General features: G+C 40.0%; 2 protein-coding genes across 5 annotated transcripts in view; one reads left to right on the top strand and one right to left on the bottom strand.

Moving 5' to 3' along the window:
* Positions 1-2,588: 2,588 nt before the first annotated feature.
* On the bottom strand, positions 2,589-7,449 carry LDAF1 (lipid droplet assembly factor 1). 4 transcript variants are annotated; one of them, XM_065645195.1, is made up of 5 exons: positions 6,598-7,449; positions 5,928-6,062; positions 4,878-5,046; positions 4,352-4,490; positions 2,589-3,422 (listed from the first exon to the last, which is right to left on the bottom strand). In XM_065645195.1, exons 2-5 carry the CDS (start codon positions 6,036-6,038, stop codon positions 3,329-3,331), a joined length of 513 nt encoding a protein of 170 aa, XP_065501267.1. In that variant the 5' UTR covers positions 6,039-6,062; positions 6,598-7,449; the 3' UTR covers positions 2,589-3,328. The 4 variants fall into 4 exon arrangements, with proteins under 4 accessions (XP_065501267.1, XP_065501265.1, XP_065501264.1 ...); XM_065645193.1 differs by having other exon boundaries at positions 5,928-6,066; XM_065645192.1 differs by having other exon boundaries at positions 2,590-3,422; positions 7,313-7,449.
* Positions 7,450-10,909: 3,460 nt separating this feature from the next.
* Positions 10,910-22,162, top strand: part of DNAH3 (dynein axonemal heavy chain 3) — a 60,149-nt gene continuing 48,896 nt past the window's right edge. The window contains exons 1-9 of the mRNA XM_065644775.1: positions 10,910-10,979; positions 12,471-12,569; positions 15,092-15,317; positions 15,873-15,942; positions 17,006-17,195; positions 17,738-17,927; positions 19,567-19,762; positions 20,731-20,856; positions 21,544-21,739. Of these exons, the coding sequence (XP_065500847.1) occupies positions 10,947-10,979; positions 12,471-12,569; positions 15,092-15,317; positions 15,873-15,942; positions 17,006-17,195; positions 17,738-17,927; positions 19,567-19,762; positions 20,731-20,856; positions 21,544-21,739 (1,326 nt within the window). The 5' untranslated portion in view covers positions 10,910-10,946. The remainder of the gene's footprint in view (positions 10,980-12,470; positions 12,570-15,091; positions 15,318-15,872; positions 15,943-17,005; positions 17,196-17,737; positions 17,928-19,566; positions 19,763-20,730; positions 20,857-21,543; positions 21,740-22,162) is intronic.

Below are 22,162 nucleotides of genomic sequence, written 5' to 3' on the forward strand. Positions count from 1 at the left end.
CATTTCCTACCCCTGCTGTCATTACCAGTATCAGAGCTTCTGTGACAGTCTGAAAGTGCTGGGATTAGTGAGGTTCAGCTGTACTTCCCTTTTAAACACAAATGTTTGGAATGGCATCCAAACCAAACACATTAGAAACCCTCCATTCTAGGGCTGGTAGCAGAGCAGAAGTGCTGGGTCACTAAAGATTTGTTGCACACTTGAGACACGAACATCTTGAATCTTTAGTTTCTGTCCCCTAAATGGAGCCTAAGACTTTCCTTTGTGTAACTTGGCATGAAAGGTGGTTGTGCTCAAGAGCTTCAGCAGGGCAAGAAATACAGTAATAAGTGTCCTGTTAAATGGTCAGTGTACGTTTTTTAAAATGGAACTATAGTTGTCTGCAGCTTTCAGTATAGACAAGAACAGCACTATCTGTAGATGTAAGTCCATTTGAAGTGAGGCAGTTTCAGACATGCAATTATACTTATTTTGTATTCTGTACACATTGCATTACATGGGCAATGAAATGATGTGTGAAAATACAATTGCATGTGACAGAATGAAGAGGGATGAAAGTGCTCTATGCTAGGAGTGTAATAGCCTTAGGTTAAACATTGGAAACTTTGTGTATATGAGGAGTGATCATCACAAGTCCATCTGTTTTCTGGGTGTGCAAGTCAGTGGACAGGCTATACTAATGTTAATTGTCAAGTATGCTGTGCTTAAATAGCATAGGGCTGGGGCTCAGCTGCTGCAGCCCCTACTTCACTCCAGCATTATTAATGAGCCACTTCTAATACAGTAGATTTCAGGGTACATTTTTCTATTTGTTTATGTAAATTCTATGCAAGCAGAACATGAAGTACTAAGAATGGGATAATTAGGAAGGCTTTATTTCTCTTAATCACAGTTATAGGGTCAACAGAAATACAATGAAATGATGAATTTCACATGGGAGCTGTTTACTTGCAGGTCACTTTTATTATTTATTAGGGGTTGAAATGTTTACTTAAGCCATTGTTTGGCAAACCACCTGCTATACTTAAGTCCTGTTGAGTTAGCACGTGGATGCATTACAATGTATTTTTGCAAAAGCTAGAAAAGTGGTGCTTGATTAAGATGGTCTACATACTTGACAGCACACTGTACTTATCTGTATGGTTCTTCCAGGGTGGTTCAGTTGTGCTTTAGTTGTGGACATTGCAGAGTAAGTTTGGAGACTTATGTAACCTAAAACAATGAGAAAATAGGTGTACTTCGCAAATAATTTATCTTGGTGCTTGGCCACAGACACTCCTTCCCTCTTCCTGTATATACGCTGGTATCCATCAGTCTCCTGTTGAAAGTATGTTAATTGTAGAAATTTTAAGCTCACTTTATGAATATTAGAGATTCCTTTACTGCATTCAGACCTGGTGTCCCTCTCTTTTGATGCACATGGGAGGGTAAATTGTGACTGACAGTTCCACAAGAGGAAGAGTCAATGAACCTGTTGCATGTGGGGTCAGTGTTGAGGTCTCTGCAGCTTGAGCTTCAGCAGCTGCTTCAGGAACTGTAGCCAAGGTGGTTGCTTCTACTATCCTTAGAAAGATTTAGGATGTTTGGAGTGGTCTGGGATTGAGGGATTAGGGCCCATTGAGGCATGTTTATGCCTGAAGGGCCAGTGAACTAGATCCTTGGGGTTGGATATGCTGAGGACCCAGTGGGAATGGTGGAACTGGAATGGAAAATGCCATTTCCCTGTTCTGCAGGCAGCAAAGAGAGCAGCTGAGAAAACTGGGCCTCAGCAGCATATCCCCAGCCTTCCTTGCTAAGGGCTTCTTAGATCTACTGCAGTGTTTAATAACTAAACAAACACCAAGCAACCTCCACCTTCTTTTGAGGGATGGCCTCTTTCCAGTAAATACACCTGGTCTATGCTGACCTAGTTTTATTTCTTCAGCATATCCCTATGGAAAAAAAACATGCTGATGTGGTGATGGCACAGCACCGAAAGCAGCTCTTATTAAAAGGACATGGTGAGAAGCTTTGAAGTGACAGGGACTGATAAACATGCAAAGGTCAGAAAAAACAGAATGTTTATTTACATTGTAAATGATGAAAGAAATCTCCTGTTATGGTCTCCATTCTGTAAATCCTTCACATTTAAGTGCAATTTAATAAGTACTAAAGCCCTTTATGAACCAGCACCATGTCGGGTTCCTGCAGACAGTAACACAGAGTAGGGTTACGGATGATTTCATGCTGCTGGAGTGTGGGGCCAGCTTGTTGCTATGGCTAAAAATGTAACCACCAATATGCTGTGGAACACATTATGGCTCAGACAAACTTCAGCTCTGTGTTGGGAGTCAAACAGCATGTTGGTTCTTGCAAAACTGGAGTATTACACTAATTTAGTCCTTAGGATTCTGCATTCTCTTCCCATGTAATGCAAGCTGTCTGCAGTTTGTGGCTCAGCAATACTGGCCAGCCAAAATACTCTAAGTGAGGAGAAAAATTCAGCTCCAAATGTAGCCTTCTTAGATCTGGAAAACTTGTTTTTTGCAGTAGAATAAACAGGAATAACAAGACAACCTGGTTAAACAAACAGCACTTTATTCAACTAATATAGTTACTTTTTCAATGTTTAATGATATAGCATTTGCAAAAATGAAAAGTTTAAATAACATACAACTGAGAAGCAAAAACAGGCGATGTAAATACCTAAACAAATATGACAAAATGCAAGACCTAACTGCATACCATTGATGTGATGAGGCAATAAGGTAAATATCCCTTCAGAATAATACTATCACTTAAAGGTATGTAAAAGCTTATACCATGACCTAACATAGGACAAAACCCAATTTTCCTTGCATAATAAATAGAAAGCACTAGGATGGTGTGCTCATACTATTTTAACAGAGGCTGTTAAGGCTTAAAAATGTCTTTTAACATTCAAAACACATTTCTGGTGTTCTGAGCTTTGACACTTACATATGAAAATGACCAACTGCTGCATACAAATTTCAAAAGACAGTACATCCAGAACTTCCAAATAGGAAGTCAAATACCCACCTACTCTTTCTTTTGCCTAATTATCACTGACTTAACAGTAGCTGTTATTATTACATTCCTTTATCAAGTTCTGTGGAACATTCCATCATGCACATAGACTTAATATCGCACCGCACTGCTGCTTAATGGTTATTCTTAATATTACAGTGACAATGCAAGATACATATTGATTTCTTTCAGTTCCCATAAGGAGTGCACAAAGGCTGAATGCTCAACGAGTAAATTATTACATTGCAAAGGTCAGAATAGTACAGTTAAGTGCCTATGAAGGAAGTGGGGAGAAACCCACTTATTCGGTCTTTCCATCATTGGCAGTAAGATCCAAGACAGAAGGACTCTTCTGTGGCAAATTTCCATTACTTTCTTGCTTCCTTATCTGACCCCTGTATATAGGAGAAAAAAAAAAAAAAGGTTTTACAGTCTTTTCTTCCATTAGGTTATTATCTTTTAACTTTTTGCTCAGAAAAAGTAAGCAATGTGAGATGTAAACCTGAGATTCCTGGAACATTCACTGCCAGGCTACCAGAGGTTCTCTCAGAAGACACAGAAACATAAGAAGAATGTTTTAACATCAAAGCTGTAAGTCAGTATGACTGGTCTGTAGGTTGGATTGTGTATTTGGATATGCTACAGAAAAAAAGAAACCTTTTCTGAAACTGGCAGGCAATGTTAGGGCCTGGCAGCATGCGCTGAAGGAGTGGTTCAGAGCCCTAGAACAAACGCAAGCACACTGGGCCTTGCACCATGATCTCGTCATCCTGATGATATCACGGGCTCTACAGGCAGTTTTTTGTGTCCTTGAGAGCAGCTGGGATGAAGAAACAAACTGAGAAAGTCTAGGAGGGAGCAGCTGTAATTTTTCTTCTTGCTCTTCCCTGTGTTAAAGCAGCGATTATAATTTTTCATCCCTGGTAGGTATCTAAGCGGGCAACAGGTGGCACTCCAGCACAACCTGCTCCTGCCTCTTAGGCCAATGACATTTAAAGCAACAAATATTCTGAGTGAGGCAAAGTTATATTTTATTGCTTGACGTCATGTTGTGTCGGCACATGCACATTTAAAGACTATTTACATTTCTTCTTTCCTATGTGGGAAATAAGGCATATATTAACTCCCATTAAAATATATATCAATGACTAGACATTTATATGCTGCACATTAAGCCACCAGAGTAGCCAAAGATGCTCTAGCATTCAAGAAGCATGTGTTAAACTAAGCAACAGTGCCTCACTGAGAATAAACGAGGTAATCAGTTCAGTAGTACAGTTCCAGAGTTTGAAATTCAAGCATGGATCAAGACATTAATACTCACCTTGAGGCATGCCAGTAGTTGACCAGAGCTGAAAGAACAACGTAACTAATACTCAGTACTCCAGAAACTCCCAGTGAAAGTGCACCCAGGCCACACAGCACACAAATGAGGGCTATGCCACCTATGGCTATTACAACACCTAATAAAAGAAAATCACTTTGTTATTTAAGCAAGTTTATTGGCAAGTAAATTAGAAGAGTTGACATTCTACGACAACCCCAAATTCAAACCATTGGGAAAATAGTCTTCTGCAACCAACTAGCTAGCCACTGTAAAAGCTATGCATGGTTAAGATAACTGGCTTAGCCATATCCTGGCGGCTGAGATTAGAAAGGGAAAAAGGATTTCCCCTGGACAGACTACAGTTAATCAGATTACGATTTTTGTATTAAGATTTCACTACCTGTGAGAGCTGAGGACTACATACAGAAATCCTCAATTGCTTGAACTGGAAACTCCAGAAGGATGAATTTAAAAAGGAAAAGACATCATGCCTTAAAAAGGAATAAGTACGTGCATACAATACCTTCCATAACTATCACACCGATACAGGCCATTATGGCTGTTGCAACAACAAAAAACAAGAAAAATGCAACAGGAATAGCAGACACTGCAATAAACATCAGGAGTGATAAGGCAACAAAAGGATGGTCATCTAAATATTGGCCAACACGAGAATTCATAAATGCAACAACCTGTGGATGAAAGAAAAACATTTCAGATTTTGTTTTTATAGCTTGTCATAGATAACTTTCAAAGGTCAAGTCTGCAGCTTGAACTGCAGCTGTTGCCTCTATATTTCAGAAGCATGAGGATTTATTGCAAATTTAGGTAATTGCATAGCAAATATGATTCTATCAACAGCAGACATGTTTCTCGTGGACTTCCCAGTTCCATTCTTGCACAAATTAAAAACAAACGAACAAAATCAACTTGAAAGCAAGTGAAAAAAAAGAAAGAAAGAAATCACAGTTTAGCTGCACAGATCTCAGTAGAGTATCAAGAACTATGATTTTGATCTAGAGAACTGTATTTGTTAAGAAAAAATTATGATTTTTCTTTTTTCCATGCCTTGGTACCATCTGCAACCTCCTTATTTATTGAGCGCAAGTACAGTGCAGGCACACCTGTATCACAAAGTTGTTAGGAATTTAATTAGAATGGCAGTGGTAGGAAAAAAAAATCCTTTTTACAGAGGCAGTCATACCTATATGCTGGAATTTTACTGTAGTAGAGATATTTTCCTTCCCTTAAAGAAATACGTATTGTAGTTTTAATTCTTTTTATAGCAGCACAACCATTTCACTAAAATGCCACTCTACTATCTCAAATGGTTATGCCAGTAAAACACAAAAATGCAGAACAGGCTTCCCTTTTTCTTGATTGCTGAAGGTGTGGGAAGACAGCCCTTCCTAGAGGCTCCTCCTCAGTGTTCACTTAAAAAGGGAGTGCCAATTTTCTCAAAAAAAAAAAAAGTTTAAAAATTGCATTTAAATAAATTAGAGTGTGATATTCCAAGAGTAATGAAAGGAGCATCTTTATAAATATGGTCTATAAAATTATAATCCAGACCCACATTTGAGTTGCTGTGGATGGACTGCACCATGGAGTGCCATTGCTTCTGCAGCTCTTGCATTTCTTTAGACATGTTGTTATCCTCAGCCACGACCGCGAATCTTCTGAACATCCAGTTCTCACTCAGCCATCCAATCTTCCTTGAAATTAAGATACAATTAATAACAAGTTCATGCAAATGTTTCGTGAAAATGAAGTCTTTCTTTTGCAAAACCAGCAAATGTGGATTTCAGATGTTAATGTGATCGACAGTCTAAAGCATTACATTTTCAAAAGTACATCTTAAGGCTCACCCCTGAAAGCTCTTCTGAAACTCCTAAATCCAAGTATCAAGATACAAGGTGACTCTCACCTTCCTTCTTTATAACATTAACTCCGTATTTAACCCTGAGGGTGTTGAATTACTAGTAAAAAGGTCAATTCTAACTATCTGCACAGACAACTTATTACTATTAGTGCTGGAAACTTGTAACGCACTGATGAGACTTAGTTTTGCGAGTAGCCTCGTGTTCAGAATTGAAACCATACCCTGTACAGCTTAAAGACTCTGCATAGAAAGGCAAAATGCCTTCAAACGCTCTGAACGTATTTATGGCAGTTTAAAGGCAACAACAGCTCAAAAATCTCCCCCCCACGAAAACTGAATCTGTTGTCGCTAGGGAGATTCTTACCAGGGGAAGATTAAGAGATGCAGTTTCCTGCTTGTAAATCTAAGCAGTTACCGTGTCAATATTACTGTTCGATTCTCTGCCTTTGTTCACACGGTATCTTCCTGCAGCAGCGCTGGAGTCCCGGCTGCCGGCAGCACGGGCCGGGACACCGGCCGCCGCCAGCCCGGGAGCGCCCGCTCCGCGCCGGGCAGCGCCCCCGGCGTTACCGTCAGCCGCGGCCCCCGCGGCGCCAGCGGACACTCACGCCCGAGGTCAGGAGCCGATGACTCCGCCAGTGCCGAGGCGCCGTTACCCTGGAAGCGGGTCCCCGGGCGGCAGCAGCTCAAACGCAGCGGCCGGTCCTGGGGCCGCCGCCGCGGCCTCCCCCGACCTGCAGCGCCGGGGCACAGCGCGGGTCTCCCCGCCAGGCTCCGCACCACGCCGCGGTGCACAGACGAGGCGGGGCGGGCGGAGGCCGCGCAGGGCTGAGGGGGCCGCGGGGCTCAGCGCTGCGGCGGGCAGGCCCCGGTCGCGGCGGGCTGTGGGGCGCTGCCCGCCCGAGCCGAGGGAGGTAAGGGGGGCACGGTTCCCGCGGGGCCACGCCGTGCTGCCGGCCTTCCCGCTGCGACCGAGCGGCGGCCGGCGCTGACAGGCCGCCCCGCGGTCCCCGGCCAGGCGGAGCGGGGCGGCACCGCTCCCCGCCCGCCCCTCGCCGAGCCGGGGCCGTCCCTCTCACCTGCGGCTCCTGCCCGCCGGGCCGCAGCCCTTCTGGGCGGTTTGTCCTCCCGCCCTCTGGATGCAGCGGCCGGTGCGGCCCGGGCTGGGCCTGGCGGGGCTGAGGGAAGCGCCGCCGCCCTCCCGCCGCTGTCTCCTCCCCGCGGGGGGGCGGGCAGGGCCGGGCGCCTGCGGAGGCTGGAGAGGGGAGAGAGCCGGGCAGGGCCACACCGCAGTGGGGTGTTTAGCAGGGAGGGGGATAAAAATGCTTCCAACAGACCGCCCGAGGTTTTACGGGCTTTTATTTATTTCCCTTTTGCGCCCTGTCACGTCCCTCTTCCTGTCCTGCCTTTCACCCCCTGGGCCCTACCTAGCTTCTCAGCTCTGGGCACCCTCAGGGAGTGACCCAGGGGTTTGTGTGGCTTTGGGACACGCAGTCTTGAGCTTCTTTGAATTAAGGATAGAAAATGAGGATATGTGCATGCAGAGGCACCCTGGGCCCTGTGAGACTGGGGTGTGCAGGCTGGGCTGTGAGGGATGGCGGGGGGGATTTGGTATCACAGCGGTGCGGTTGTGCCCCCCTCACGACTCTGGGCACCAGGAATTGCTCAGATGTGTGTCTGTGGTCCCACCAGCCTCAGCGAGACGGGTTGCTGTTGGAGTGGGAGGCTCTGGAGGCAGCTTGCAGTCAATTGTGAGCGTTCAGGCAGTCACACCACATGCGGTAGTGGATGGGCAGTTGTGAAACACTTCAGCTGGTATAACCATCTTCCTGTGTCTCTGGTTACTTGATCCCACACGTTTTCACCCCATCCTGCCGCCTCCAAGGGTGTTTGGGTGGCCACATGGCAAACCTGTTTGGGGAGGTGCTCCGTGTGAGGAATAATTGCTTTAAAATTCGGCTGGGTTTTTCAGCCAGATCAGTGTATGCTGTGGTGTCCCAGCACTTGTGCTGGCATTAGGAAGGGCTGTGCGGAGCAAGAGCAGGCAGCAGGGGGCTGGCAGGCGGATGGGACTGTTCATCTCAGAAATGACGCTGGGTGAGGTGTGTTCCACAACAGTTTGGCCTGGCTGCTTTCCGTTGTCTTCATGATGGTGTCACATGCAAGCATGAAGCTTCGGTGAATTCCCAGCTTTTACTATGTATGATTTTTCATTCTGTATATTACAGTCAGAAATTAGTAGACTCTTAATGTTTCTCATGACTGCTTTAATCACTCTCTTGATTTGTGCCACTCATGAGAGTTCAGTGCAAAACTGAATATTAATAATTTCATTATAATTTTTTAAACACAACAAAATAAATAGTGTGTTTAATTTGGAGCATTCTGGTCTTATAATGCAAATAAAGTCTTTCTAAAGTATGGGGGTTTTAACTTATCAGGCTGTCAGAGCTCTGTGTCTGAGGTGCTGATTTCAATGAGCTCTGCAGATACAAAGATCTGCATAGAGAGAGAAAGTAATGGATAAATTTGCTTATTAATACAAATTTGGACTGTGGAAAAGCCCAACACAAGATACCTGCAAGAAGAGGATGGTGGGGGCAAGTTTATTTTGCTTTAACTGTTAAAGTGTTCATATTTTGTATTATTAAAGTGCATAGTGTAATTGAAGTTTCTAGAAGACTAGTGTATATAAAATTAAATTTCAATTTGTTGATTTTTGTGTATATTTTTTTAAGTGAGCATAGGGAAAAACTAACTGGTAGAATTATAGTGTGACATGATCCAGTGATAATGGCACTATAAAGTTTAATGGCTCCACTGAGTTTAGAAGTATATTGTAGATTTTTAATTTCTGGCTGTTTTCAAAACATGCCGTAGCTGCTGTTTTGGAGATAGCCTTGTACATCTTCGTAAATTATTTTCCTGCTATGCATAATTATTTCTCCTGCTAAAAATTCTCTTTCTATATAAAATAATTGGTTTTAATGTTTCCCAAGCAGCGCAATTTATTTAACTTCAAAGAGCATGCATATATAAGCATCCCAGTTGTTTTGCACAGAACAACAGTAGTTACTATTAACTATTGCTTAATTGAGCTTGTCTTCATGCCAGCGTCAGCTCCAATTATCAGGAAAATGCTCATGTTGCAAACCAGCACGGAAATATTTGGAGAATTACCACACACACTGGCCGAGCAATTGGCAGCTCCAGCGTTAGCAGCGCTGGTCTGTACCCCACACTGCTGGTCTGTGCTTAACGAGCAGCTCGGTTTATGGTAGAAACCTTCATGTGTGGCCAGGCAGGAACAATGTGCCACTTGTAGTCGGTGTTGGGTCAAGATATAAGGAAAACAGTGCTGTTAACTCAGGGGTATCAGCCATTCTCACAGTTTACGGAAATCAGTGTTCGAAATAGCCTCCAAAGATGTTGGGAAGGAGTTTAAGTTAAAATGGAAGTCTCGCTGTGTTGGCAGAATATGTGCAAGGCCTCTCTTCAGAGTCAGTATAAGGAGAGTGCGCTAGATTTCGTGTCAGGTAGTAGTAATTCCCATTTGTGAAGAAATTTGATAGAGGGCTCTTTCAGGACATAGTGATGACTGTGAGTGGGAGGCAAATGCACACAAGCAGGGGAATTGGGAGTACAAGTATCCCACCTGCCGTCTTCGGATCTTAAGGAAGTTTGATTCTGAATGGTGGAAAAGCGATGGTGAAGATGTTTGGGTTCAAGATTTTGAATCTTTAATATTATTCTTTTTCCTAGTTCTTCCTAAGAAAATTGGGGTTTGTATAGCCTTTATTACTCTGAGAGCTCCCTTGCTGTGTGCAGTGTTTTCATAGAAGTGTCAGGATATCTCAGGTGTCTTGGGACTACATTTTTAGTAGCTCTCAGAGGTAAGAGTAACCTGTACTGTTGCTCCTTGGTTCCACAACTGAATCTCCCTGACCACAGCTTGGTGCAACACTGCTCTGAAAGGGGCTGTTTGCTCTGCTGGGGAAGAGAGGGAGGAGGGAATTGCTGTCTCCAAGCACCAGCTGTACTGTAACTGGAGGGAATTCCTGTCTCTAAGCACCAGCTATGCTGTAACTGGGGCAACGAAGCTGAGGACTGAAGGGCAGAGTGTCAGAGAAGCTCACCACGCTGGGACTGGCAGAGGGACTGGTAACAAGGGCGTCTGCAGGTAGTACCTGCTCTTACCAGCTTGCGCGTGCACTCTGAGGTTGTGTAAGGCATGCTGGGCATCTCTCTTTTTTCTAATTCTGTTTGATGCGTGCTAATTTCTCATGGCAATTACAGCTCTGTCTGCTGCAAACCACAACTATGGGCCTGGAATCCCTGGGACATTAGAAGAGAGCAGGCACTGGGGAGGAAACTGGGTTTTGAGGAAAGTGGAAAGAGCAGGGTGGAAAAAATGTTGCTTGAAAGACATCTGGAGAAAGTTAGAAAAATTCAGGTGAAAAGTGAGCTTGAAGAGGAATGGGGGAAAAGAAAGTGTGTGGTTTGAAGGGCAGGAAAGGATAGTGTTGTAAACAAGCAAGGGGAGAGCTGGGATTTTCTTCCTCCTGGCAGCTGGGATAGGGAGCTGATTGCTTTGACACCTTGTGTAGTACCTGAAATGAGTCTCTCATTCTTTTCCAGTGCATTTAATGACAAGGATGCTTGTTTTGAGAGGGAGGACCAAAAACTTCTAGGCAAACAAAAAAACAAGGAAAAATGAAGCCAACAGAGAATCGGGGGCTCCTGAGGGTAAGTTCTTTCTGAAGTGAGTGTGAAAGATTGATAGCTTTTTCAAAACTTCAAATGAAATTGACCATTACAGGTGCCTAGTGATTTGACATTGCAAGAACTTATTTGAGTGTCTTATTTGAAGACACTCATTCTTGTTGAATATTCTTTGGACCTAAATCTTTATAATATACTTCTTAATAAGAACTCCTTTGCTCAGGCATTTAACTTTCTGGAAGCTTAGGTTGCATTTAAATCAAGACTTGCTTTAGAATGAACAATGGCTTTCGTAATAACTCTTGTACCTTTAAGAATCAACAAATCTCCTAAGAAACTGCATGGTTTATTCATTTTTAAAGTACCCCAAGGCCAAATCGTTTAGTCATTAATCAAGATCATTTCATGCCGTCTTTAGTGAAATATGCCTGGCAGTGATAATGTCTTGATTTCTGTGTGTCTGTGTGCAGGCACACTGGGGAATACCAAGGAGCTAAATCAGATCAGTCCTTTCTCAAATTTTATTTCTAAATGGGCTCTACTTTGATAAGGAGTAGAGCACAATTTTGTCTGCTGGAAAATTAGGTTCGAGCAGCCTAGTTTTCCTGTCATGTATCAGAAAGCAATAACCAAATGATAAAAATGTATTTAAAATTATGTAAAAATGATTATATGTTATTCAAACATAATTGTAGCAGGTAATAACTTCCCCTTTCATGGTGATTTAATTCACTGGTGTTCAGATACCAGATACTTCACCTTCTTTTTCTGAGAGTGTCACTATGTATTTGGAAATTTGTTTGTCATTATTCTCCTAAATAAATTTGGTTTAGGAAGCCTGGAGCAGATTAGGGGTGAGGTTTCGGCCTATACTAAGGAAAGCTGCAATTCGAAAACATCTTAAGGCATTGTAAGGCTAAATAATTTTGAGAAAATGTCCTTAGGGAACTTTGTATGGAGTCCTGGAAGGCCACCTCAAAGTATTGTCACCTTGACGAGGTAGAGCATGGTCCTAAGACATATTCGATATTCTGACATTTGTATTAAGACTCTTTGTGGAGTCCTTGTGAGCTATCTGTTGTTCCAGTAGCATCCTGGTAATATAGATTCTCCTGGAACTGGGTCATTATAGATGTGAAAAGGTCTAGTGTTTTTTTTCTCCCCAGTACTACAGTTCACACACAACTTGGACTGTGTCACTGTCAATTTGGCAGTCTGGCAGGCTTTAATATTTTAATATCGAGTGTTTTTATCAATGCAAACTCCACACAACATGGAGTTTTTAGTATAACTAAAATATTTAAAACCATTTTAATTGTTTCCAGTGATATAATTTTTTTAATCTGACATTTATGTTGATTCGAAGCTTTATCAAATGACTACAAAGAACAGGGCAAACTAAAAACTTCTTTTGCTGAGGAGCCCATTCCACAGAACGTCCATTTCCTGAATGGATCTTTTTCAAACCAGTGTATTTTGTAAATGTCTTTGAAGTTGTTTTTAATTTCTCTCTAGTCACAAACTGATTCTTTGTATAACATGAGTCATGCAAAACGGTTACCGCCCCTACCTGCTTCTGCTTCTGCTTCAGCTGCACCTTCAGAATTGTACCAGGTATGTGCTCTCTCCCCTTGTGTCTGAGTACGCATTAAATTGCATGTGCTAGCATGATTTTAGGCATCATCTATTACCAGGCCCTGGGCAAATGAAGTAAAGGTAGGAAAAACTATTTAAATTACTAAGTTAAAGTACTAAGCAGACTGTCAGGTACTTCATTAGAGCTACTCTTATTTAGAAATGTGTTATTGCAATATCTATTATGCTCTGGGTATTAAACCTTGGCCGTTTAAATCTGTTCTTTAAATTTCTAATTAATTATTTGCTGTTAAATTTTGGATTGAATATTTTGAGCTTAAGTTTCCGGGGAAGGAAACAAATAGTAAAAATATTTTTCTTCCAAACAAATTGTCATTTCGTCATCTCGCCCCAATACTGTATGGCAGAGCACAAAAAAAAAGCGTTATTCTGCTGTTCCAAAATCAGCTGAGAGCTTGACAGGTGCAGCATAGATCAGAATGGAGAGCTTGCCCAGCTGCACAGCTACAACCTGTGCTTTGTGGCACAAATAAAAATTACATCTGGCAGCACTTAGGGGGACGAAGAAGAGAGGGCTGGCTTTCCCCACCCATTTTCCTCATGGTTCCTCATTTGACTCATTTGTGTCAGCACTTCAGTTCATCTAAGATATTTTTCTGTGGAAGGATATTGTTTGTGCAGAAATTTAAACAGTTTCTGATGGAAAATGGGTTATGTTTGACTCTGACAGTTGGGAATTTTAAGTGAAACATATACTCTAAAATAATGGTAAAAAAGTGAAAATTATTTACATAAAAATCTTTTTTCATCCAAAAATCAAACAGAATTCTGGGGATGTGTGAAGGGTTTATATAAGACATGGGAGCTGATTTAGCCAGTCCTGAAATTTTTGTATTGCATAAGCAGCAGATTTTTTGACAGGTGACTTTCCTTTTTTCTCCAGAAACAGCTGTTCCTCTCTGACCAACTTGTTGCCCAAGGATATTGGTATCACCAGTATTGGTATCACCATGAGCAAGGCACTGGCACTGCACCCAGAAAGTTTTTCTAGCTAGTGGGGAAGAAAGTATATAGTTTACAAAGTGGGCCTAATTAGGAGAGGAACTGAGAATGCAGAGTTTATGCTGACTTCAGCTGTTCCTAAAGATACAGAGTAACTGTCTGGGGAAAATCTTCCTATCTCTGAATTTTTTTAAATTCTTTTATCAGTTTATCCTCCAAAACTGTAATTCAGGGACCTACCCATCTGTCTAGTGTGTGCAGTGGAAGAAGTTGAACTGAAATGATTCTGTGAACTTTCAGAAGCTAATTTAAGGAGTATGATTGCAGCAGTAGTGTGAATGCCTTTTTCTTTGCTGGTAAGATTATCCCGATCAGTCAGTAGGAAAACGCAAGGCAGATGGAATAATCTTGCCTTAGCCTGTATTTCAAACTGTATTGTTGTTCTCACTGAAGCTCATGATAGACTACAAAAAAAAAATCATAGATGCATCTATAGGTTAAAAGAAAAGAAGCTGGTTTACATTTTAGTATGCTGTCCTCTCAGAGGTCATAAAAAGCTGAGAAGATGAGCTTAACTGTATCTCCTAAGGGAATCACAGAATGTTAGGGTTTGGAAGGGACCTCAAAAGATCATCTAGTCCAATCCCCAATGGCAAATGAAATGAGGGAACCAAAGATGGAATGCCATGAATATATTTAGAAGCTTTTTTAAAGAATGATCTAAAACAGATTATGATGATGCTACATTGTAAAGAAGAAATGGGCAATAGGGATGTGGTTGTGTTACTCCAATGAAGTAAAAAACCATTAAACAAGATTTTAAAAAGCTGAATCTGAATTTAGACTAAGAGCTTTAGGAATTGTGGTATGAAGTACATTAATAATTCTCTCTTATGTACTTTTTCTCTCTGAGGGTATCTTGATAAGAAACGTACTTCCTGATCCCACATCCCTTATGCCTGTGAGCTATCACATTAAAGTGTAGACATCAGGACTGATGACACACCAATCAATAGATACTAATTCACCTGAGAAAACATGGAATGAACAAAGAAATCTATTGCAAATCCTGTATTGATGTAGGAGGGAGAGAAAGATGAGAGCTGAATTTGTTAACTTGTATTATTGTTCAACTATTACAAAGATTGAGTGTGAAAAGTAGACAGTTCATTACCAAAGGCTTGAGGAATAAGAATTTTCTGAATTTAAGCAAATGTAAGGAGAAGAAGAAAAAAAGCAAGATGGAGATATAGGGGAGCAGAGAGTACTAGATAATGTACTAATGCCTCCTCTTGTAAAACAGACCTTGATTATGCAAAAATGGCACAAGTACTCCTATTGAAGCATTGTGTAGAATTATTCTTATACATGCGTGAAACATCAGGATCTAAAATAGCTTGGTGGTCAAACGACTCTAAGTCAAACCTATGTATTTACTTTTTATACTAATTGATATTTAACCCTGTTCTAGCTCTAAGAAGACTCTTTGAATTACTGTGCTGTGTAAAACTATTCCTTTTTTTTTCTTTCAATTTCAGCTTGTCCTTAAGAGCGGCTGTTATCCTCCTTTGATGCAAGGAGCATCATGGACTTTGGCAGCTCCGTTCAAAGAACAGAGTCACTACCGAAGCCCAAGTGACTCCATAGCTAATAACTATACTCTTACTGCACAGGATTTAAAATTGAAAAATGTGCACAAATTAAAGTCCTCTTCAATGACAGGGACATCACTGGGTTCAGCAGAGCGGAGAAAAGCATCAGCACGTATCCATATTTGAATGTGTTCATAAGTTTAGCCTTGCTTATTCTATATATTTTTATCTCTAGTTGCTTACCTGATAAAGCAATACCCCTGGAAAAATTGCTTATCCCTAATAAATGCTTACAAGTTTATCACCTCAGGGTCAGGATAGGCAGTTTCCAAAAGCGTGCATAACTTTAATGAAGGTAAGGCCAATTTCCAAGTAATTAGTTAGGTTCATCCCTATACATCTTATATAAGTGCTTTTATATTTGAAATAGAAGGTCCCAGTGGAGAACATACGTTTGTGCAGGGAGGTGAGTAAGCATTGAAGTCTTAAGCATGAGCTGAATGGTTTCCTGAAGCTAGTTTATAGTCCCAGAATCAGCAAGCTTATTTAACACGGTTTAAATGTCTTGCTAAATGCTAAGTCAAAACTAAAGGCTTCTTTGGGACATTGTAATTTTCTGTGTTTCATTATCTGGTTAAATTGACTTGGCTCTATTTTTCACAAATCTGAAATAATATCTTATTTGAAAAACATTCCTGTATGTGGTTTTCTTAACTGGTGCTTAAAGCTTCAAAAGAATCTGATCCTTCGAGGAAAAAGCTCAAACTTTCTCAAAGAAGTCAATGGAATTCTGATAGGTAATGTATGATAATGTTATATAGATACAGATTATTACAATCAGTCTAGATATCTGAGTTGCGCTTTAATGTTTCTTTCGACTTGGATGCTATGTTAAGATTCGAAGCATGAAATGGTAAGTCTCTACAAAAAAAAAAAATTTGTGCATCAAGACTGAAATTCCATGGCGTGCTAAGTGAGCACCTTTAACTGCTTCTTTGTGGCAGGACAAATTTCAGTCTTAGGCGTGCTAAATGAAAGGTCTTCCTGTCATGATTACTGACTGGAGAACCCAGAGTTTAGTTACTAGAAGTGCACATTGTAGAAATGAAGTGTCTCCTTTTTGCTGCGAGAGTTTAAATGCTCTGTAATGCTCCTAGAGCTGTGCTAAATTTGACACTCTGCTGTAGTGAATATTTCTTTTAAATCTTCTTTGTGCTTGTGTTCGTCATCTGTAAAACAAGGAAATAGCCCTCTCTGGAAGTGCTATGACAGTAACTTTCTTACTCCTTTTTAAGATAACATGGTGATGAGTACCATAAAAAAAGAGATATTTTAATTCTCTTCAACTAAAGACTTGATAATGTGAAGTAAATCAGTATGGAGTGACAGCTTGTTGGCTGAGTACTGTTGATCATGAGCAGTGTGAACAAAGGCCCTATAGAAAACAGTATATAATCATGAATATGAAGTCTGTAGTGTAACATTTAGGCAAATAAGCCAATTAATCTTCTGGCTCAGATTGCTAGGATTTTGGTAAGATAATCACCTGAAAATAGGTGGAGATCTTGGGCAACTTAAATAATAGTGCTGTTAGGTCTGTCTCTGATGGAATTGCTTATAAGATACTGCCTTTCTGAGTGATCTGGTGCGGTTTTAAGGTTTACATTATTGTATTGTTTCTGTTAAAGTAGTACGCAATGTTATGCAATTTTACTGAGTTTTTTTTAATGAGTAATTGAAATACTTCATAGGACATACTTTTCGTCAGTGGCTTATATAAATGCTTGTCATTTGTCCGTATTGATTTAAGAATCCATTGCTGCTTCTTTATTCACTAAACTTGTATTTATTTTTTTTCAGTACTACACCAACTTTGTTAAACAGTTTGGATCCCATTTCTCTGGGTGGACTTGCTCATATGCCAGAATTACGTGGCAGACATTACACAGACAACCACCCATTGACCCCAGAAGAACAATTTGTTGTCATGCACTTACGTGAGAAGGAGATTAGTAAGCGAGAAAAGTCACCTTCAAGAAATGATATAGAGGTATTTATATAATTTCTATTTAAGATAAAAGTAGCAGCAGTAATCATCTGCAATATTTCTGTAAACTGTTTACTTAAAAGTAGTTGAGAAAAGAAGGCACTATATGAGGTTTCGGAGATGTAAATATTCAATATAGCAAACTACCGTTAAATAGTGTCAACTCATTTCCTATTTGTTTCTCTTTCTAGCTACTCAGTCTGATTTTTGTTCTAATGGTTTTGCAAGTAGAAGTATCTTCCCAAATTCTTAACCTCTCCCATTGTTGGCTAGCACTTCAGTTATCGGCAATTTAATATGTTGCGCTCAGTTCTATTTGGTCATATACTTACATCAAAACAGATGAAAGTATTGTAAAGAATGTCAGGCATTGACAGTGCTTTAAAAATAACCCAGAGATATATAGCCAAAATCCTTTATATTCAAACACCTTTTAATTGTGGAAAAGCTAGAAGTGATAGAAAAGCTAAAAATATTTTGTAGTAATTAATTATCTGTCAGAAAATTCATACAACAAGCGTAATATTTTTAATGTTGTTTTCTAGCGGTACTGTTACTACATACATAGTGGAGTGCGGGAAGACATGCTGGCCCCTCAGGATAAGGAAGTGATGAATGTAATTTTAAGTCATATTCCAGCTCACCTTCTTGCTAACCCAGATCTGGAGAATTTACTTGCAAGTTTAAAAGAAGAGATTAAGGCGGACTATTCTATCAACCTCATGAAAGCCATTGGTAAGACTCAAAATCTCTTAGCAGTTCAGAGTATGTAGACATTGATTGCACTTTCAAAGCAAGTCTGCATTCTATTCTTAGCATGCATGGAGAATTCCTTTGGGGTCAGTAGAACTGTGATAGATATCTGAGAGAATATAATTCATGATCATGCTACGTAACATTGCAGTTTCAACAAATATCTATGTACTAAACCCTACATCCCATCACTCAAATATAGTCATTTCCAAGTTCAGTAGCTCTGGGTGCATAGAATTGTTTTGTCCATACTTGTACAACTTCCCATTCCTAATTCAAATCTAAATTGCATTCAAAATGCATAATTCTGCAGCTTCTCATCAGATGATTAAAGAGGGGGTTGATCAAATGGTGGTGGACAAGGAGTAATCATCTTAACTTGTAGAAAAGAAATAAGAAATTAGAATGACATTGTGACTATAAAGATTGTGAACACTGCAGCAAATTATTCATTGAGGAATGTGCTTTGAAGTGCATGATAGACAATGGTGTCAACGGCAGTCGAAGTATATTTTATCCTGATGTGGGGAGAGGGTACACTAGGCTGTTTTAACAGATGCTGTCCAGATTAGCTTCTTGTTATTCTGCAGAAAGTCAGTGATACCCATTAACAGCCAGAGTCATCTGTCTCATAACTCCAGTGAAGCTGGATGTTACACTGGGATCATTTCACAAGTTCAGAGAATTTCATTTAAGACATTACAGGATTAAGAAAAATTAGACATTGATGTGTATGATTACACTGCTCATGTTCAACAAATAGAAGATCATCATATATAAATACAAAAAATGTCATAATCCTTGAAATTCAGTAATGGCCATCTGAAAGTGAATGTGAAAGAGACAGTTCTGTAGAATGTAAGATTTTTTTAAATTGCTTTCCAGTAGTCTTACAGATTCCCACATGTAAAATAATTATTTTCAGTTTTCTTAAATATGTTGACCAGTAAGTAGCTGTGGCCTCATTCATGTAAGCATAAAAAGGAGAGATTGAACAGTTTTTGCTCTGCCTTCTATAGTCTCTGAGATCTTTCTAAGTACCCTTTAATTTGCCTTTTATCAATGTCATGATTTTAGTGTTTGCAGTCCCTTTTTGTGCAAATGCCAATGTCAATAAGGGCTAGTGAGTCTGCTTCCCAGTTTTTGTTCATGTCGTATGTAATGGGCCATTGGTCAGACCTGGTAGCACGTGAGTTTTGGCATTTAGCAGATCATAGATTAGCCCTTTGAATGCCATATCCTTCCTAGATGCAATAGATGATTCATAAGATTTCTGTATTTTCATAAGCATTTAAGAAGCCTGGTTTATGAATGTGGAATTGAAGCACAAAAATCAGTTTCAACTGGGAAGACAGAAGGAAAAGCCATTTTTCCTGCCTTCCATTTGTAGAACCAGGACCAGTTCTTTGTTTTCTTTTTCTGAAATACTTTTATAGCCAAATTGGTGATTTGATTTTTGTGCTGTATTTCATCCTAAAAGCATGCAAGTAACTATATGACATTGTGTAAGTTTTAGATGTACAAAATTTGATGACTTCCTGAGCTAGGGAGATAGTGTGGTTTTATATGTGGGTTTTGACCATACATGCAGTCTCATCATGATATATATGATATGTTCTAGTTGATTACATCTTGATGGATCCAGCTGAGAGAGAGAGGCTGTTTATTGGAAGTACCCCACGCCCTTTTCCCCAGAGGGTTGTCCGTGCACCGGTGCCATGGCACAGCTCTTACAAAGAAGTGAAAAGCTGGATTGAAAGCAATCTATTCATAGTGAATCCATTGATGCTCACTTTGCAACAGCTCTGGCATTCTGAGTAAGATGTCATGTTCATAGGATCTTAATTAAATTGAGGGTGTTTTTAGTTTATAGCTTGGTTAGAGAGTGCATCTGCTGACCTCTCTACATATGCTACAGAGATCATGGGGCAGCCAGTAGAGAGAAAGTGGCAAAATCTATTCTGTTGTTTAACAGAGAGCCTATAAGAATTTCAACATAAAATGCTTGTTTCCTGCAGACTCTGAATGAAAGCATGGACGTATTTTACATGTCCACAGTCAAGAACGGTTAATTTCAGGACATGAAAAGATCATCCCCTTTGTTAAAAGATGTTATCCCTAAATTAAGATTCAATGCTCAAATAAATAGTGGTGATTTGGAATTCTCATCTTGATTCCTGAATTTAACAAAGTTAACTCTTAAAATCGACTCTCTTTCAAATGTCTGTAGTTGGAAGTTGTTCTGGGGACTTTTGAAAATTGAGATATGTTTCTTATAAAGTTAAATATGGTAGGTAGTCATCCTGAGAACTGTTTTTGCATTTAAGTAGCATTTGCAGGAACTTAAGCTCTCGGATGTTAGAGACTGTGATATATGCCATGCTGATGAATGGTTTTTTTTCCTCACTGGGTAGCCGGGATAGGTACTTATTACTGTTAATATGGAATAGAAGCAGTAGGTGTCATTCTGTGTGTTCTTTAACACCTGGATACACTAATGAATCTAGGAAAGATATAAGAAATTATTCTGTCCATTTTAGCAAAAAACCCCACAATTTTAAATATAAGTACAAAATTAAATTTGTCAAGCCTTTTATGTCTGCCATTAGCAAAGAAAACCACATTAGAAGTGCACTTGTTGGACAGCTTAGCAATGAAGCTATATGCGTCAATGAGATTATATTGTTAGTGTTTATAAATACATGAGACCTTCCTGACTATATTTCTTTTTTTTTTTTTTTAACCAAATTCCATAAAATATCTACTATTTGTTTTACTTCCATAGGTATAGTCATCTAAGGTTTGTTCGCACTGAAGAAATACTTTGTGGGAACCTGCCACTGTTGCCTGCTGAATTTGAGGAGCTCATTCAAACACACTGTGTGGAAGCTCACAATATTCTTCAGAACGAGTCAGTGCCAGCTGTAGTAACAGCAGATAAATTGAGCATCTCAGGGTCTGAGTTCCATGAAGCTTCTTTTTTAAAACATGTCTCAGGCTGAGATGACACTAGTCCCGACCACAAGGCTGCCAAACCAAAGGGGAAAATAGCAGAGAGGGATAAACACCTAGGTGCTGAAAGAACTATTGAAACTGCGGGAGCACTTGCACAAGAGCAAATGGGAATAAACGGACTGTGAATAAGTGTAGACTGGAAATTAGAAGGTTTCTAACCGTGAGAGGATTGGAGTCTAAATCTATTAAAATGGTGACAGAAAACCAGACTTTTTTAGTTGTGGAAACTGATCAATTTAAGAAAGAGATTATATGAGGTAATAGCCTGCATTCCGCCACCTGAGATCTCTTCCAGACTCAAGCTTTCCATTTAATGCTAATAATTTAATATTGGCACTAGTATTTTGTATATTCATTTAAATTAATAGTAGGGACCCATTATAGAAAGAATCCTTAGCTTAAAAAATCAGATTTCCCCTAAGTCCTGATAGGTACAGTTTTGTTTGACATCTAGTTAACAATTCTCTGCTGGCCCTTTGAATTGTGCTCATTCTTTGGGTAACTTCTGAGCTTAGATTTCGTTGCAAGGAGCAAAGTAAGACTAATAAGCTTTTAAAAACTTTGTCTCCATATTCCATTGTAGGTGGGTCCCAACTTGTGCATCCATTTTCCTTCATCAAAAAGGGAAGTGGATTCAATTTGCTCCTGAAACTGACCGTGATTCCTCTCAGCAAGTTGAAAGCTATTTTCATTCAGTGGCAGCTCTAATGTCCTTACAGTTGCGTGAGATGGTTGTTAACTCCTTAGAAGATCTTCTTGCATTTTTTATGATCCACAAGGTATATGCTGTGAAGTATATCTATAATTTTCAGTGTTACACAGAGATAATAATTCACGTAGCCATAAAATGATTAATGCTAGAAGGCTAAAATGTCCCAGATAGCTCTTGCCTACATAAAAAATGGCTGGGTCAAGAACTGATCACTTGAATAACCATTTTGCAGGCCTAGGGTTACAATGAGCGGTTTATAAGAGTTTTCAACTCTGTCTCTAGTGAATGTGCTTTTTAAAAAATTTATTTTTAGTTCTATATTTCTTGGCCTTAAGCAGGCAGAACACTTAATTGTGTTTTTCTGAAAGCAAATGAATAATCCTCTTTGAAATCAAAAGTGTGCATAGCCATGCATGTAATCCTATGCAGAGGTAATTTATGTATGTGATGTCCCTGTCTATACCAAATGAGTGTCCTGTATTATTTCAAG

The sequence above is a fragment of the Caloenas nicobarica genome, chromosome 14 (genome assembly GCF_036013445.1).
Source record: "Caloenas nicobarica isolate bCalNic1 chromosome 14, bCalNic1.hap1, whole genome shotgun sequence".
Lineage (NCBI taxonomy): Eukaryota > Metazoa > Chordata > Aves > Columbiformes > Columbidae > Caloenas > Caloenas nicobarica.